Raw genomic sequence first — 18,071 nt, 5'->3', positions numbered from 1 at the left:
CCCACTACTGAGGATATCCTGGGAGAACTCAAAGAAGTCACTGTTCAATATGTTACCTTTGCAGACCCTACCGAGAGTTTGGCGCGAAAAACAAAGAGTACTATAGGGTGAGAGTCGTGGTATGATGGCTGACACCGCTGCCCAAATCTTAGCGGTGAATACTCCCCAGAGCCCTCTGCAACAGATACCTCCTTCAGCCTACTTCACCATCAACTCTGCCTCAATTGCAAGAGGTCCTCGCTAGGGATCCTAATGAACTTAGCAAAACACTACTTACAAGTAGGAAAAGAAGAGGTAGACCACCATTTCGAAAACCATTAGAGAAACTAGTAAACAAAAGCCCCTTGAGACTACTAGGAGCGAAGTCAAGTAAAAGGAATAATGCAAATATTCAACTCTCTCCTAAAACTAGACCAACGACTATAAGATCCTCCCCTACGGTAGCAAACTCTACTAAACATACCGGAACCAAAGAAAACAAACGACCAACTCCCCCTTGAACCATCTAGAGAGAGGGGGACCGTCCACGGTAACCCAACCACCATCAATCAAGATCGTTCCTTCTATGGTGATGAAGCAGGTAGATTTTCACAATCCACCACCCACTCTTCCTGAAAGATAGCTAGCTGGAACTGTTGTGGTATCAGGAACCCCATGACAGTCCGGCATTTAAAGGAGATACACAAATCTGTGACTCCATCTATAATGTTCCTCATGGAAACCAAGAATTCAAATGAAGTATTCCACAAAGCTCTGTAAGATTTTGGTTTTCATGACCTGAAACTAATACCTCCACACTCTCCCGGAGGTGAAGGCCTAGCACTTCTCTGGAACTCTGACATTGAACTCCAAATCCTATTGGAGAGTCCCAACTTCATCGATACGTTCATCAAGGCAGAAGGACGTTCTTTCTTTGCCACTTTTGTGTACAGAGAACCTGATAAAACCAAGAAGAAAAACATATGGGATCAAATTTCATTTTTCGGCCAGACCAGAAGTGATCCATGGATACTAACTGGAGATTTCAATGAAATTATTGACTCATCTGAAAAATTGGGTGGCCCTGATCGCTTATTGATCTCAGGACTTTCATGTCTGAATGTGACCTCTATGACCTCAGCCACTCTGGGAACTTCTTGTCATGGAGAGGGAAAAGGCATGAGCACCTAGTTTTCTGCAGATTAGACAGAGCCATGGAAAATACTGAATGGGCACTAAAATATCTCTCAGTGAGAAGTGAGTACTTATCTTTTGAAGCATCTGACCACAGACCACTGATCACATACTTTGACCTGAAAAGGAAAATAACGAAGAGTATATTCAGATATGACAGACGACTTCAGAAGAACCCAGAGGTCACACTGTTGATCTTCAAAAGCTGGAACCCTACAATCTACGAAAAGGTTAAGTTAAAACTGGAGGTGAAGGGATGCAATCATCAAATGGAGCAGAGAAAAACATCTAAATAGCCAATTGAGGATTAATACATTTAAGGAGAATCTGGAAAAAGCGATGTCGCTCCCATATACTCAACCAAAGGTGATAGCCTCGATCAATGAGGATCTCTAGAAGGCGTACAAGGAGGAGGAGGAATTTGGGAAGCAAAGAAGTTGTCAGCTCTGGCTCTCTTTGGGAGACCAGAATACTGGGTTCTTCCATGCGATCACTAAAGGAAGAACAACAATCAACAAATTCTCCGTACTTGAGGATGACCTGGGAACCGCCTTTTATGAGGAAAAGGGCATACTCAAAATAATCACTAATTATTACCAACACCTTTTTATTGCAAAGCCATGAGAAATAGAGTCAACAGTGGAAGAAGCCATCACCCATTGTATCTCAGAGCAAATGAACTCAATGCTGATAGAAATACCTTCAGGCCTAGAGATCATAAATACGTGTTTTTCTATCCACCCCGACAAGGCACCATGCCCTAATGGCTTCTTGGCGTGTTTCTTCCAATCCAATTGGAAAACAGTGGGCCAACAAATCATCACCGAGATACAAAGCTTCTTTTCTTCGGGCATCCTGCTTAACAACATAACACCACCCATGTCAGATTAATCCCAAAGATCTCAAGCCCTAAAACAATGAAAGATTATCGACCCATTGCACTTTTCTCAGTCTACTAAAAAATAATCTCAAATATCCTCACCAACAGATTGAAACCTTTTCTCCCAAGTCTAATATCGGAAAACCATTTTGCCTTTGTGTCCCAAAGAGCTATTGCGGATAATGTCCTTATCACCCATGAAGCCCTCCACTACCTACACACATCAAAAGCAAAAAAAAAATGCTACATGGCGATCAAAACTGATATGAGCAAAGCATATGATAGAGTGGAGTGGGAGTTCATCAGAGCCGTAATGAGGGAAATGGGATTTTACCAGACCTGGATCCAGTGGGTTATGCAGTACATTACCTCGGTTTCATACTCCTATCCCCTAAATGGTGCAGTCCAAGGCAGAGTGTATCCCCAACGAGGGATCCAACAAGGAGACCCCGTATCCCTCTTCATCTTCATCTTATGTAGTGAGGTACTCTCTGGACTCTGCAAAAAAGCAATGTCAGATGAGGATATTAAAGACCTCAAACTAGGCAAGAAAAGCCCTCAAATAAACCACCTACTCTTTGACGATGACACTATATTCTTCTGTAAGAAAGACCACCAGGAATGCACAAACCTGCAGAGGGTACTCCAAAAGTATGAGCAAGCATCTGGCCAACTGATCAACCCCCAGAAATCCACCATTACTTTTTCTGCAAAAACTCCCAAACTGATCAGAGAACAAACAAAAACCATTATGGGAATACCAAAGGAAGGAGGTTTGGGGAAGTATTTGGGGTTACAGGAACTTTTTGGGCGTAAGAAGAAGGACCTTTTCACTTTCATAGTAGACAGGATCCGACAAAGAACCAAAAGCTGGTTGTCACGATAATGCTTAAGTTTGTCTTAGCAGCAATTCCTACGTACACTATGTCATGCTTCAAACTCCCTGGATCCCTGTGCAAAAGAATACAATCATTGCTGACAAGATTTTGGTTGGACTCTGCACCTGAGAGAAAAAAAATGTGTTGGGTCTCTTGGAAGGAACTCACTAAAGCCAAAGGTGTAGATGGACTAGGTTTTCAAGATATACAAAGCTTTAATGATGCTCTTTTGGCCAAAATAAGTTGGAGACTTCTAACCTCACCAAACTGCCTGCTAGCGAAGATCCTCTTAGGTAGGTACTGCCACTCAACGCCCTTTCGGGACAGTATACCACCTGCAGCTACATCCTATGGATGGCGAGGAAACTGTATTGGGAAGGACCTACTAAAACAACGCCTCGGAAAGTGATTGGAAATGGCCATGACACCTCGATCTTGAGAGATCCATGGATCTCTTTGGAAACCCCATCAGCCCCAATGGGACCTCCATCAGAGGAGACCCTTAACCTCACAGTTTCCCACCTCATCTCCTCGGTGACTATAGACTAGGACAGAGAAAAGATTAGAGATCTACTACCGTGCCTGGAAAATGATATTCTCGACATCAAACTAAGTAGAAGAGGGGTTAAGGATGTTTATATATGGTGCCAACAAAAGATGGACTCTATACCGCAAAATCTGGCTATTATGAGAGCATCAAAGGGCATGTTGCGACTAGAGAATTTAGCTGGTGAGAGAACATATAGAATAAAAAAACCTCACCAAAGAACATGCTCCTACTCTGGAAGGCAATGAAAGGTGCACTACTTACATGAGAGAACCTGAGAGCCATATCCAACAACTCGAAGGCTAAGTGCCCCTTCTGTGGACAAGACAAAACCAGTTTTTACCTGTTCATCACATGTAATTTTGCATCCCGGATCTGGCATTTGGCCCCCTTCAAATCACCCCTCGATCCCGCATTCATTCAATCGAATAGAGATCTGCTTGAGAAATCCAAGCACCTAACCTGTCTACCCCCGTGCGGAGTGGGAGTGGGATCCCTAGTACCGTGGATACTAGGGGCGATCTGGATCTCCCGAAATCAACTGATTTTTAACGATAATGCTTGTATTTGAATAAATTTAGTTATAAAAACTTTTTCAACATCCGAAATTACAATGTTTAGAAAACAAACATGCATAAGTTCCAAAACTATCTTAAGCATTACATGTCACCATGGTACTATGTGTAGGACTCTAGGAAAATTTAAATCTTGTGTTATAAAAACAAAGTTTTACTAACTTTTGCTATTGTAACTACTATTTACTACTTATATGAGTGATTTATGTTGCAAATCAGCTCTTAATGTGTGAAAATCAAGCTTTTGGGTTGCAACCAACAACATACAATCACAAAAGAGTAGCACTTTGCGACTAACTTGCCACCATTTCCCTACTGTTTGATTTTTGGAGAACTGTGTAAAAAGTGTGGGACTTATTTGCTACAATATAAATACACCTTTGCAACCACAGTTGCGACGGTTTTGCGACTAACACCTTAAATAGCAACTACTTTGAGATGACCTACCGACTCTCGATCTTTTTGTATCTCAAATTTCATATTTGAGATGTATTTACATAATTAGTTATACATTAATGCTTGTATTTGAATAAATTTAGTTATTAAAACTTTTTCAACATCCAAAATTTCAATGTTTAGAAAACAAACATGCATAAATTCCAAAACTATCTTAAGCATTACATGTCACCATGGAACTATGTGTAGGACTTTAGGAAAATTTAAATCTTGTGATATAAAAATAAAGTTTTACTAACTTTTGCTATTGTATCTATTATTTACTACTTATATGAGTGATTTATGTTACAAATCAGCTCTTAATGTGTGAAAACCTAGCTTTTGGGTTGCAACTAACAACATACAGTCACAAAAGAGTAACATTGTGCGACCAACCTGCCACCATTTCCCTACTGTTTGATTTTTGGACGAATTTGCTACCTCTATGCGACTGCGTTGTTACTATTTTTGCAATTGATTTGCTATCTTATTTTGGCGGTTTATCTTCCCACCACTTAATTAGTGGAATTTCTCTAATTATTTTTGGCGTTTTTTTTCTCCCCAATTATTTTGTAGGCGACTGATTTGCGACTAAAGTGTGATGGAGTTTTGTTATTAACTAGGCAAACCCATTAAACGATTTAACACTTATTCATTTATTTTCCCATTCGATCTAGGGTTCTCTCTCAAAAAACCTCTCAACTCTCAAACAGATCGATCGGTTTTCTCTCAAACGGATCGATCTAATCTCTCAATCCTCTCCTTCCTCAATCCAATCTCTCAACTCTCCTTCCTCTCCTTCCTCTCCTTCCTATCCTTCCTCTTCTCTAAATCGATTTCTCTTCCGTTCTCGATCTAATGCCTCCTAAGGGTAAGGGTTCTTCCAGAGGTCGCGGTGCCAGAACCGCCACAGGTGTCTGAATCTTCAATGGTAATAACAGATCATCCTCTCATTCGTCGAACCCCTCTGAACGGATACATTCTGCAACACAGTCGGCAACCCATTCACACCAAAGTTGTCCTTCTCAGTTTCCGCCGAGGATAAATCCAGCGTCGATAACAAGTCCTACGCCGAGTACCCATCCACCGTCGGGGGAAGATCCTGAACCGAGTACACATCCACCGTGGAGGAAAAATCCTGAATCGAGTACCCATCCACCGTCGAGGGAAGATCCTGAACCGAGTACACATCCACCACGGAGGACAAATCCTGAATCGAGTACACATCCACTGCGGAGGATATATCCTACACATCCACCATGGAGGACACATACACCACCTTCGAATTCTCACCAACTGCCTCCTCCTCAACCGGTGCAAGTTCCAAATGATCTGTTTGGTTTGACGCAACAAAACCCTAATCATGAAGAGGAAGATAATGGTGAAGAAGAAAACCAAGAGGAACAAAACCCTGATCCAAATGTCGATTACTACCAAGAGCTGTTGGATGGTTTGCTAGCTCTTCCAGGCCAAGAACATCTACCACTTCTTTCTGAGCATCCTATCCCTGGAGTCGAAACACTACGGTATTAAACTCTCTCCTTTGCTTTTGCTTTAAGTTTCTTGAAGTGTAGAAGTGTAGTTGTTACTCGGTTTTGCTTTAAGTATCTTTAAGTGTAGAAGTGTAGTTGTTGCTTTAAGTGCCTATAAGTGTTCACTAGGCTGCTTACTCGGTTGTTTCGGTTGTTACTCAGTTGCTACTTGGTTTCTTTAATGTGTTCACTAGTTTGCGTTAATAGGTTAACTACTCATTTGTTGTTTGATACTCAATAGTTTGTTTCAATAGTTTCAAGTCCATATTTAGTAGTAGACTTACTCAGTTTATGTAACAGGTTTAACTTGCAGAAAGGCCAGCTGTCTCGAGCGATTTCTAGAATCTTGAGAAAGTTTGATGGGCCTTACTACAGTTGGAAGGTTACTCCACTGCCCATTCAAGAGCGATATTTCAGGACATTTGCGGTAAGGTTTACTCCTTATTTCTGCACTCTATATATGAATTGTTATTGTTGCTAACTAAACTGTTTTGTGTTATTGTAGCGGAATTACAATTGGGATATCGACATTACTGAGCTCGTTAAAGCAGGTTTCTTGAAGATAGCCAAGAAAAGGATGAAAGGCATTGTCAGTCAAGCTAAGAGGAGTGGTGTATAACCACCATGGATTGGTGATACATTATGGCCTCTTATGTGCGAACATTGGAACACCCCTGATGCCATTGAGAAGAGTGAGAATGCTTCAAAGTGCAGAAACTGTGATCGTGGGGGTCTTGGAGTGCACAATCACTTAGCTGGTCAGAAATTATTTGTGCAAATTCATCAAGAGATGGTAAGACTTCTCTTTCCATCCACTTCACTTCAAAGTTTTTCTGATATTTCCATCTACTAATCTGTTTCACTATCATTGTAGGAGGAAGAGTTGGGGCGTCCTGTGTCACTGGTGGAAGTGTTTCTTAAAACACACACTCGTCCCGATAGATCATTTGTGAATCAAAAAGCCAAAAAAGTTGCTGAGACGTATGAGAAGACCATAGAAGAGAGACAATCTGAAACGGATGAAGATGGTCCAGATGGTTCAGAGAATTCAACACATCATAATCTTTCCCTTGATGAAAGAAACGAAATCTTCCTTCAGGTAAATTCATTTCTGTCTTTTTTTTATAAATCTGGCTCCATTTAGTCTGTGATGATTACTGAATATTTATCTTTTGATTTAGTGTACTCATACAGATAACAAAGGTAACCCATTTGGACTTGGATCATTTGTGGAGACACTAAAAAAAAAAAAAGGACAGAGAGTTATGTCAGCGCTTCTCCATCAACTCTTGTAGAGCTTCAAGATAAACTTCGGCACAAGATTTCTGAACACGAGGCTGAGAATGCACGACGTGATCAGGAACACCCAGAGTCTCAAGATGAGCTGAAGAGGCTTTTCCTCTTCATGAAAGAAAAAAAATCCTGAGTTCGAAGCTTTTATGGTTTCTCCTCCTGAATCATCCACACCTGCAACCACCCAACCAGCTACTGCACCTGCAACCAATGCACAACACACTGAAGGAGGCACCACACCAGGCACCAGTCCAGCTGCCAATTCCCCTTCCTCAAATACTGCTTCCAACTAATGAACTTCCAATTCCTTTTTTTTTTTAATGAACTTGCTTTTGAATATTTTTTGTTGGCTGTTTAGGATGATCTTTTATCATGGATGATAAGTTTTCATGATTAGTACCTTAAATCATCATTCCTTTTGATTAATATCATTTCAAAATCCGAAATTAATTAGATTTAAGAATGCTAAACCGTGACTAATTTGTGACCAAACCAATTCAAAATATGTGACTATTTTGTGACCACACCAATTTAAAACATGTGACCACTTCGTGACCAATCCAAATTACAAAAATAGTCGCTAAACCCAAACTCTTAAATTAGTCCCAAAACCGTTGTAAGCATAGGACTGTTCTATACAGTCACAAAAATGTCCCCAAATAGACTTCGTTGCAGTATCGTCGGAAACGTGCAACTACCACAAAGGGTCACATATACATCGCTAATATACGACTATATTATAGAGTCCGAAATCCGTCGCAAATAAGTGACTTTGTTGCGACCAACATATTTTGCGACCGTTTTTTAGCGACCATCGTAAATGGTCGCAAAGGAGTCGCAAAACCCTTTTTTGCGACTATTGAGCGACGATTATTGGAGTCGCAAATAGCCTGTTTGCTTGTAGTGACCCTATCCCAGGCCATTAAGATGGGACGAGAATGGTGCGAAGCCCAGGAGACATTACCGAGCCCGCCACTAAAGCCAACCCGAGATCACCCTCTCCAAAAGAGGTCTGACACAATTAGCTGTAAAGTGGATGCGGCCTGGCACAAGGAGGCAAAACTGGCAGGATGCGGCTGGATCTTCGGTAGCGAGTCCATCCGACAACACTATAAAGGCTCGACCACCCTCTCTCATATCCGATCCCCACTACTCGCAGAAGCAGAAGCTATGCGTCACACCCTCCATGATGCCCACAACATGGGACTACCAAACCTCTCACTCGCTTCCAATTGTAAACAATTAGTTGAAGCCATCAAATCGGAATTTCCACCTAAAGAGCTTCATGAGATCATCTTTGATATCCTAAATCTATCTTCTTCTTTCAATCGCATTAGCTTTTCTTTATCTCTCGAGAATGTAATTAGAAAGCTGATGTGTTAGCTAAACAAGCCCTTAAAACTATTGTACCAGAACCGTTTTAACCGGAATTTAATAAATAACGGTTTGCACAAAAAAAACACAAAAATATATACTAGAACATCAATTTATTAGGGACATAGAAAATATATATTTTATTAACTATATTATATTATCGTGAAAAGACATATTAAAGTTTTCACATTGAAAATAACTAGAGACCAAACCATATCATTAGAAAATCATAGGCGTTTCCTTTCTATCTCATTGTTCAATTAATTTTACCATGCAAGCTTGTACCTTCATTTTATTCATGGATCAACAACACATAGTTCAAAATACACTATGTCAATTGTCAAATGCTTTTCGTCAAACTAGCTCAAAAATTGGGAATAAGGTACAACGTTTTAATATAAGAGTCGAAAGTGAGACTAAAGAACATAAAGTTCCAAAAAAAGGAAAAAAAAATTGAATGGTAAGAAAGAAAATAGACCGACGTGTTCTTTTATTCTAAAAAGAAAAATGGACATATATAACCTACATGGACTGAATACATAACAGTATAACACAAATATGAACATATGGCCTATATTAGCTTGGGGACTTTATACAATACTTGATTAAGATTGATATATGCACATCCATTTTATACTGTATGAAGTATCAACATTGGATTTAAATGGAAAAATTTGAATGTATATCTATTATCTATTTTAAAGCTATAAGTGAAAAATTCAAAGCAGCCGTACAGTTACAGAAGCAAACAACCACTTGACAGCAGAAGAGGACATAACTCATGATGCCCCTTTTTTTATTTTATCAAAAGAAAAAATTATATAAATTTAATTTAAATTTGTGTCACAAAACTCAAATCGTAACTAAATTTCTATCGTTCACACGCATTTTATTACATATGTAATCAATATTCATTCGGATTGACTTATATAAAGTTCTTCAAGTAATATTAAGTTGTTGGGGAAAAAAATACAATACAACTTATTTAGAATCGAATGTAACAGAAAAATAGTATAGAATAATAGGAAAACGATTAAAAATTTAAATTATTTTTAGGGTAGAGGAGGAAATCTTTGAAGAATCAAGAAACTAAAACAAAATATCTCGCATGACTACAAATCTTTTGGTATCGTTATCTTGATTCTATTTTTACACTAAGTTCTAAATACCAACCAAATATACAAATCGTAGCCAGAATCAGAAAATTGAACTAAAAAGTTTTTTAATAATTTAGGGGAAGCGGGAAACGTATGGAGAGTAAGGTAACCACGTGGCGGTCTGGGGGCCTTATAAACAACCAAAATGCAAAGTTAACTAAACAAAAAAGCTTTTGAAGCAAGTTACTAAGTTAGCCATAGCCGCTTGGCGCTGTCCTCTTCGTCTTCTCTCGTCTTCTTCTTCTTCTTCTTCTTCTCTCTCTCTTTCGTTTTCTTATTAAGTGGAGAATTTGCTGGAGGAGTAGTAGTGAAATCCAATGGAGGTAACTTTTTTTTCTTTTTTTTCTTTCTTAATTCTATTAAAGTTTGATGCTTTGTGTTCTGAGATTTCTGGGTTTTTGATTCCAAGTTCTCTGGATTGGTTTCTGGGTTTAGGGTTTCAGAAATTGAGAAACTTTACTCTGTTTTGTGAAAATTATTGCTTGAGATTAAAGTTTTATCATTTGCTTGATCTAATTAGCTTATTATGGGTTTATGATTTGGTACTGTGTGTTTTTACCTAATTAATTTTTAATGGGTTTTGAATCGATGTATGTTACTTGTTTTGTAAGCTAAGTGATGTGTTGATTATGGTGGTTGAGGTCAATTTTAGTATGGGTTCTGGTTCGTTATGTCTCAGGGTGGTTGGTTTCAGGAGATATGGGAGATGGAGATGAGCAAAGTAGAGAGCTAGAGAATTCGTCTTCGAGTCGTGTTCCTAGTGTTGCAAATGCAGAAGCAAGAATGAAGTTTGCTTCCGTGGATGCTTTATCAGAGTTAGTTTGGTCTCCTCGGAACGGTCTAAGCCTAAGATGTGCAGATTTCAGTTTCACTGGAAAGGCAAAATTACGCTCTCCTAACTTCTTTGATTCAGGACAAACCAACATGGAGCTTCGTTCCAATAGCACAAGTATCGAGCGACAGCAACAACAAGAAGAAGACGAAACGGTAAATGTCCAGTTGAGAGCACAAGATCAAGTTAACCAAGCGTGTAGCGGGATGAATAGACCATTGTCAGGTTGCTAAAATGATAAGAAACAGTACCGAATTGATTCTAGTTCCCTAGAACTGTCTTTTTGATAACGAGTTCTTGTGTGTGTGTGTTTGCAGGGATTGGTGGTTCTGTTGAGGATAAGGTTGAAATCAATGATGATATAGAGAGTGAAGAAGCAGGAAGTTCCAAAAGATCGTCAGGTGAAAAATGATTACATGAAGTTTATATTGTCAGTCTGTTTACCATTAACAGGCAACTATGGATTTAAGCTGTTGTGTTCGTCTTGTATGGTTGTTTTGGATACAGAAGCTTTGTTGGCTAATGAGCAGCTGAGGATGGAGAGTGCTGGATCTCAAGAAGAACCGACTAACCGTGGAGATAAAGAAGAAGAGGATAAGATGAATATTAATCGAGTTGATCGTTTAGAGTCAATGGATGAGAACAACCTCACAATTCTTGCTGTTGTAGCATGTGAAGGAAAAGGAGAATACTTTCCAGAAGGTGAGGCAGATGTTGAGAAGGCTGGACCAAGTGTCTCCTATAGTCGTCATGCCAAAGAGAAAGGGAAAGAAAAAGCTTTATCTGATGAAAACTTTGATGAGAATGAAAATGATGATGAAAGTTTCGGGAGTGTAGAAAGTTGCAATAGTGCGGGTTTGCTCTCGAGGGGAAAGAAAAGGCCAGGCTTTGAGCAACAGCTGATTCTTGGAAGCAAACGGCTCAAAACGCTAAGTCAAGAATGTTTGGGGTCAACTTCAAAGCTCAAGCAAGATAGTTCTTTTATGAATTGGATATCAAACATGACAAAAGGAATCTGGAAAGGTAATGAAGAAGACGATTCTCCTTTTGTAGCTCTCACTTCAGATGCTAATGGTCATGGCCATGGCCAAGTCAATGTGATTGTTGACCAACAAGAGTTGAATCCATGCTGTGTGAAGGAAAATAGCGGATGCAGAAACACCGGTTTCCAGTCTTTTTTCCAGTCTATATATTGTCCGAAGAAACAAAGTCAAGATGCCGTGGAGATGGATATCTCAAATGATGCGAATGCTACTTCTTTGCAGGAGCTTCCCTGGATTCCTGAACAACAATGTGACGTTACCAAAGGGGATCACTTATCTTCATCTGGTAATGAGATTGGTCCAGTGGCTGAACCCAACATTTCATCAGGAAAAGATGGATTTAATCAGACAAGCGAACCGCTCTCGTCAGAGAACAAACATGAGGATAACAAAGAGCCAAACATCTCTTTGATGCCTCTTAGTAAGTCTAAGCCGAACGAAGAACCAAAAGTCCGCGGTGAAACTGATGGGAAGGTTAGTCCGTGTGTAACCAACAGAAATTCCGGTCTTGAAAGTTTGTGGATAAGCAGATTTTCTTCTAAGAGTTCATTCCCTCAGAAAAAGGCCAATGATTCAGCCTCAGACGCAGCTCAAACCCGTGATTCGCAGAAGATGCTGGCAGACAGTAATGTTGTAATACCCAGTATCAGCTCGCTAGATAGGCTGGATAAACAGAACACGGCTCTTCCCAAAGTTTCTGCAATGAGAATAGAGTCTTCAGAAATAATGGCTTCTTTGTTTGAAAGAAAGTTAGAAGCTATGAAATGCATCATTCCCTCATGTTCTTTAGCTGAGAACGCAGACGAGGAACGGACGAATCTAGTTTGTTTCTACTGCGGTAAAAAGGGTCACTGTTTAAGGGATTGTCTGGAAGTAACTGATATTGAGCTCAGAGATCTAGTACAGAACATAAGTGCTCGGAATAGAAGAGAAGAAGTGTCAAGCCTATGCATTAGATGTTTTCAGCTAAGTCACTGGGCTGCAACATGCCCGAATGCTCCACTGTATAGTTCAGGAGTAGAAATAAAGCGATAAAGCACGCTTTAGCTTCTACCTCTGGCTCAAAGCTGCTGCCCTTAAGTGGTTTCACAGACGTACCAAAAGCAGTCTTTGATGCTGTTCAAGTTCTTCGCTTGACCCGCTCACACGTTCTCAAGTAAGTTCCAGCTCACACTTTAAAAGACTTTTCTCCTGCCACTGCCACTGCCACATTATGAGTCTCTGACATCTTTTTGACATTTTATTTCAGATGGCTAAATACCAAGAAGTCTGTATCGGGTCTTGAAGGGTTCTTCTTGCGGTTAAGGCTCGGGAAATGGGAAGAAGGGCTTGGTGGAACAGGGTACTACGTAGCTCGCATAGATGGTTGGTACATTAGTATATAAATCAATCCTCGAAAATCACATATTTTCTGGTTTAATCGCAACTTAAATATGTTGGTTTTGAACCAGGGACCACAGAGGTGCAAAGCGCAAGGAGAGATTCAGAGAGTAGCTCAATTTCAGTTAAGGTTAAAGGGATGACTTGCCTTGTTGAGTCTCAGTTTATCTCAAACCATGACTTTCTTGAGGTATATAATAAACCACGACCTTTCTTGAGGTATTATAAGGTTTTCATATCTGAATATTTTGCGTTACTTATCTTGAGCAGGAGGAGTTGAAGGTGTGGTGGCGGAGCGTCGAGAAAAGTACCGGTCGAAGCGGCGATAGCATCCCGTCGGCAGAGGAACTTATTCGGAAAATTCAGCAGAGAAAGATGTTAGGCTTTTAGGATCTTTCAAAATAGATAATACATGTTTTGAGGACCAACTGTATTTATTTAATAGGATTTTACGTCGACACATGTATTTTTTTTCGGTGTGGTTAAAAATGAGAGTGTAAATTTCTGGCTAGTTCAGAGGACATCGAATGTCTCAAACCAGATGACGATCTAAAACTGGATGTCCAACTTCTATAGACTTGCGAGTTTTGTTCGCATCTTTCTGTCTCTCTAACTATTTATTTAGCGTCTGTAAAGGATCTCGTTTCTCAAGTACCACCGCGGAGCTCTTTTAAGTTAATATCCACACATAGTATTGTAGTGGATCTATATTCAAAGCCCCATCCGTGTGTCACTTGTTCACGAGAATGGTAGCATTCCGGTACTCAAAACCAATCCTACAAGGCATCAAGCATATATGCTCCAGGAGACTAATTAAGATTGTGTTAATACTAGAATAGCGATGGAATCTCTTTCATTTCCTAATTATGATTCTAAGTTGTGAACCTATAAAATTGTAGTTTTTATCATTAGGCGAATGGAAAGTTTGTCGTTGAGCCAAAAAAGAAAAAAAAAATTAAATCCATCACTGTACTATGGTCATTTTTGCTTTGCGCATTTGCACATATTTTTTTTAAAGTGTCACCAAATTGAAGACTAGTTCATTCACATGAACAAGATAGTTGCTAATGTAGTAGCCTGAGCTAATAAGTAAATTCACCAAACCAACCTTTAAAACTTTTGACAAGTGGACTTCACAAATTGTAAATATACTTGTATCTCAAAGATCTGATTGTTGGGTTATATAACTATTTTTTTTTATAATTTCAATAAAATTTTAGGATTAATTTTTATTGGCCTCATGTTCCAAATATATGGACTCGGATGTAAAAACAAAAAAAAAAAGAGAGCCTAAGGACCAAAAACGAAAAAAAAAAACTAAAAAAAAATCTAGGGTTAGGCAGTGTTACCTATTTATTTGGTGCTTAAGTAAAGTTGTTTGTCGCTTCCGCAGACACTTTGGTTTTGAGTCTCTGTAGAGTTTTAGAATTTCATCAATCCAACAATGGTTAGTTCCTCGATCTCTGTATATCTGAAATTTGTTTTCGTGATCATCATTAGATTTTCGAACATTGTGGTTGTAATTTAATTTCTCGTCATATATTGAATCATCTATAGGCGGATGTCGAACCAGAGGTTGCTGCAGCTGGAATCGTGAAAAAGAGAACGTTCAAGAAGTTTTCTTTCAGAGGAGTCGATCTCGATGCTCTTCTCGACATGTCGACCGAAGATCTTGTCAAGCATTTCAGTGCCCGTATCCGTAGAAGGTTAAATTCTTAGAAACCAAGAAAAGTTTCTGTCTCTTGGTTTTGTGAGACTTATGTGTTTTTGTTTTCTTGTAAAGATTCTCTAGAGGATTGACCAGGAAGCCTATGGCTTTGATCAAGAAATTGCGCAAAGCGGTAAGACCCTTATATCCCCTCATCACTCATTAATCGTCAAAATGTAGGAATTGTGTATCTTTTCCCTTGTTAAGTTGAGAGATTTTGTTAATTTCCTGGTAGTTTAGCTTATGTGATGTTTTGCACACAAAAAAAAGAAAACGAAGCTTATGTGATGCTTGCTACTAGAACCATATATTGCTATACGTCTTATAGCTCAAAGGTTATCAGTTTTTCTTGTACTCTTTGTAGTATCAGCCTTGTGTGAGAAAATAAAGCCATGTTTGTGTAATAATTCAGACTCTCGATACACTATTTTCTATAGTGTTAATTACTTGTGTATTTTCATCTCTTTGCAGATATCATTCTCCCCTTTGCAATTTTGTGTTTGATCTTTGCTAGCATTTAGCAAATGACTATATTTAAGACATTAAAGATTATGAATTTTAATTTTACTCAAATTCTCTTATGTGCAACCATAATGTCATATCTTTGTGCAATGGGTTTGAACACTAAAGAGCAAAGGTTTTGTGTCTTTGAGCAGAAATTGGAGGCACCAGCTGGTGAGAAGCCAGCAGCAGTGAGAACACATTTAAGGAACATGATCATTGTGCCTGAAATGATTGGAAGCATCATCGGTGTTTACAACGGAAAGACTTTTAACCAAGTCGAGATTAAACCGGAGATGATTGGACATTACTTGGCTGAGTTCTCAATCTCATACAAACCGGTTAAGCACGGTAGGCCTGGTGTTGGTGCTACCAATTCCTCCAGGTTTATCCCTCTCAAGTGAAGCCAATGCAAGACTCTAAGGGAAGCCAATGCAAGACTCTATATTGTTTTTTTCTTCCATCTCTATTGTTTTGCTACTAATCTTTATCTTCTTTACATAACCTTAATGTCTTTTAAGGTTTAGACTTTGAGTCATGTATTAAGTTATTTCATTTTGCTACTCATTTTTTTTACTTATGTTGAAGTTTTCAAATATAGTTCATCAACTCAGAAAACTTAATGATTCAGGGAGATGTTTCTTTTGGTTCTTTTCTCGTTTTGACTAGGTAGGTGAAAATTATTAATCCAATCTTTTTTTTCTTCTGTAACAACTCTATGGTCGTCCTCTTTGACGATTTCAGATATAGATGTATTCTAGATTTTCCTATTACAGTCGGTAATAAATTTATCTTTTTCAGATGTGTAATATTATTTTTATAACCTTTAAAAATCAAAAGTACTGCCCAATTATTTTTTATTTTTATTTTTTGCCAACAGAGTAGAACCAATTAAATTACATATCTACAAATATAAATATAAGAAAAAATAATATGAATGAAAAAAAAAAAAGTCAACACAAAGGAACTCATTAGTATCTTTGAAAAAAATGAAGCTTATGAGAGAAATAGAAATTTCCATTCACTTTCTTGGAGTCTTCTCTCCACTCTTTTCTCCACCTCTTCTCCCCTTATCTGTCAAGAATAAAGTAACTAATATCATATCAAAATAGATATTTATAAGTATCATAACTTTATAAGGCAAAACCCGATCAAACCAAATAAAATCGGATAGTGTAAATGTATGTACCTGAGTCTCGATGTTCATGGTTGTAGAGAACTCGTGAGGAGAGAAATTGGCGTGGACAGTTTTGAGTTTTGTCCCCATTGGTTTAAGACAATGAAGAACTTCTACCATTGAATCAAGTCCAGACAAAGGTTCTTGTAGACTAAACCTAACCTTTGTTTCAGTCATATCATTATGACCATCCTTTGCTGATTTTGCCTCAATCATCTTAATTCTTCTCTCTAGTTCTTTTTTTAATCTTTGTAATTTCACAATCTCATCCACAGCTTTTTCAACAATCGTATTTTTGTCATTCTGAGAAGAAAAAACAAATTATATTTGTCGAAAAAACTTGTTTCCATACCAATCCTATACAAATGAGTAATGTAGTTAGAAATTTATCAAATTCAAAAAAAAAAATTAAATTATCATATGCAAATTGCTAAAGTCACTAACGCTTATACAAAATTACAAATTTTCCATTTTGCATTGTAAAATTTCGGATGTGTTAATTCACTAGGATTGTTTTTTTTTTTTCAAGTCATTAAGTCTGATTTAAATTTTAGTATAACACAACAATTAATTAATGTACCTTAGTGGCATATGGTAGTAGAGAATGGAGAGCTAAGTAACTCTGTTTTTGTTTCTCTCTTCTAGTTCTTTCTTTTAACATATGTCGCCGGCACCTTTCTTTCTCTGGCGCAACCGCGTTCCTCTTCTCCTCCCAATTTTTTCTCAGCAAATTCACCATTCTCTTCTTCACGTTCACTTTCGATGAAGACATCAACAAAGGTTCCGTGCCCTTCACGTATGGCCTAAAGGCGCTTCTGTTCGGTACACTACTGACGCTTTTGTCATCGTAAACGGAGATGTCATCGGCGATTAGATCCCATAAATTGTCTTCTTCTTGACAAACCGTATCAAGAAAGAAGTCATCCATCTCTCTCTCTTTCTATATTAGTGTTTGATGACAATCTTGAGTTGTGATTTCGATGTTGTGTGTGTCTCTCTCGTGTGTATATATATATATATATATATATCTTATGATATAATCACGTCGGGTTTAGTTGGATTAACACACGTGAAGCATATTGAGAACGTGGACAATGAATGGTTGTCTCAAATTCTTGGTTAAGATAAATGACGTATGTAGGAGAAAACTAGAGACAGTCAAAGTGATGTATGAAAGATGAAACTAGTGAAAGTCAAGTGACGTAGAATGGCACCAAAAATTAAACATTATGTGACGCGTAAACATATTTTTTTTGTTTGTTTTTGTGCAAAGTGACGCGTAAAAGCTATATATAACTAAATTCTATAGTTTTTTTTCTTCAAAACCAAAAAAAATCTTTTAGTACAAAATCTCCTTTAATGTGAGTTGAGAAAACACAAGACCGTGGAGAAAAAGAGAGAATATATATATGTGGTTAGAAATAGTCAATAGAACAAGTTTATGAAACTTAATATTATCAAACAAAACACTTAAATTTACATAAAAAATTTTCATCGTTGTTCTAATAACTAAAGCTATCTTAGCTTTTTATCACCCGATCGTTGAGTAACGTACTCCTTAAAACATTTCGATTAGCCAAATAAAA

At 38.2% G+C, this 18,071-nt stretch overlaps 3 protein-coding genes across 3 annotated transcripts; 2 read left to right on the top strand and 1 right to left on the bottom strand.

Moving 5' to 3' along the window:
* Positions 10,007-13,773, top strand: LOC104725098. The gene is given in 8 exon segments (XM_019233256.1): positions 10,007-10,167; positions 10,524-10,901; positions 10,994-11,077; positions 11,184-12,740; positions 12,743-12,875; positions 12,969-13,084; positions 13,171-13,289; positions 13,370-13,773. Coding segments are annotated over 7 exon segments (2,487 nt in total). The 5' UTR covers positions 10,007-10,167; positions 10,524-10,543; the 3' UTR covers positions 13,490-13,773.
* On the top strand, positions 14,486-15,960 carry LOC104725097 (40S ribosomal protein S15-5). The gene is made up of 4 exons (XM_010443703.2): positions 14,486-14,546; positions 14,657-14,805; positions 14,883-14,940; positions 15,464-15,960. Exons 1-4 carry the CDS (start codon positions 14,544-14,546, stop codon positions 15,710-15,712), a joined length of 459 nt encoding a protein of 152 aa, XP_010442005.1. The 5' UTR covers positions 14,486-14,543; the 3' UTR covers positions 15,713-15,960.
* Positions 16,149-17,465, bottom strand: LOC104725096 (transcription factor bHLH92). The gene is made up of 3 exons (XM_010443702.1): positions 17,066-17,465; positions 16,498-16,788; positions 16,149-16,382 (listed from the first exon to the last, which is right to left on the bottom strand). The coding sequence occupies exons 1-3, from the start codon at positions 17,411-17,413 to the stop codon at positions 16,305-16,307; spliced, it is 717 nt and encodes a 238-aa protein (XP_010442004.1). The 5' UTR covers positions 17,414-17,465; the 3' UTR covers positions 16,149-16,304.

This window comes from Camelina sativa, chromosome 11 (assembly GCF_000633955.1).
Source record: "Camelina sativa cultivar DH55 chromosome 11, Cs, whole genome shotgun sequence".
Taxonomy (NCBI): domain Eukaryota; kingdom Viridiplantae; phylum Streptophyta; class Magnoliopsida; order Brassicales; family Brassicaceae; genus Camelina; species Camelina sativa.
The sequence above is the reverse complement of the archived record's forward strand: the minus strand, read 5'-3'. Positions and strand labels throughout refer to the sequence as shown.

What these genes read in the sequence shown, in the direction of transcription:
- LOC104725097 (XM_010443703.2), top strand. An exon ending in AGTGCCCGTATCCGTAGAAG is followed by an intron (nt 14,806 to 14,882) that starts GTTAAATTCTTA and finishes TTTCTTGTAAAG; the next exon opens with ATTCTCTAGAGGATTGACCA. An exon ending in TCAAGAAATTGCGCAAAGCG is followed by an intron (nt 14,941 to 15,463) that starts GTAAGACCCTTA and finishes GTCTTTGAGCAG; the next exon opens with AAATTGGAGGCACCAGCTGG.
- LOC104725096 (XM_010443702.1), bottom strand. Translation starts at nt 17,413, where the DNA reads ATGGATGACTTCTTTCTTGATACGGTTTGTCAAGAAGAAGACAATTTA. An exon ending in TACTACCATATGCCACTAAG is followed by an intron (nt 16,789 to 17,065) that starts GTACATTAATTA and finishes TTTTCTTCTCAG; the next exon opens with AATGACAAAAATACGATTGT. An exon ending in CCATGAACATCGAGACTCAG is followed by an intron (nt 16,383 to 16,497) that starts GTACATACATTT and finishes TATTCTTGACAG; the next exon opens with ATAAGGGGAGAAGAGGTGGA.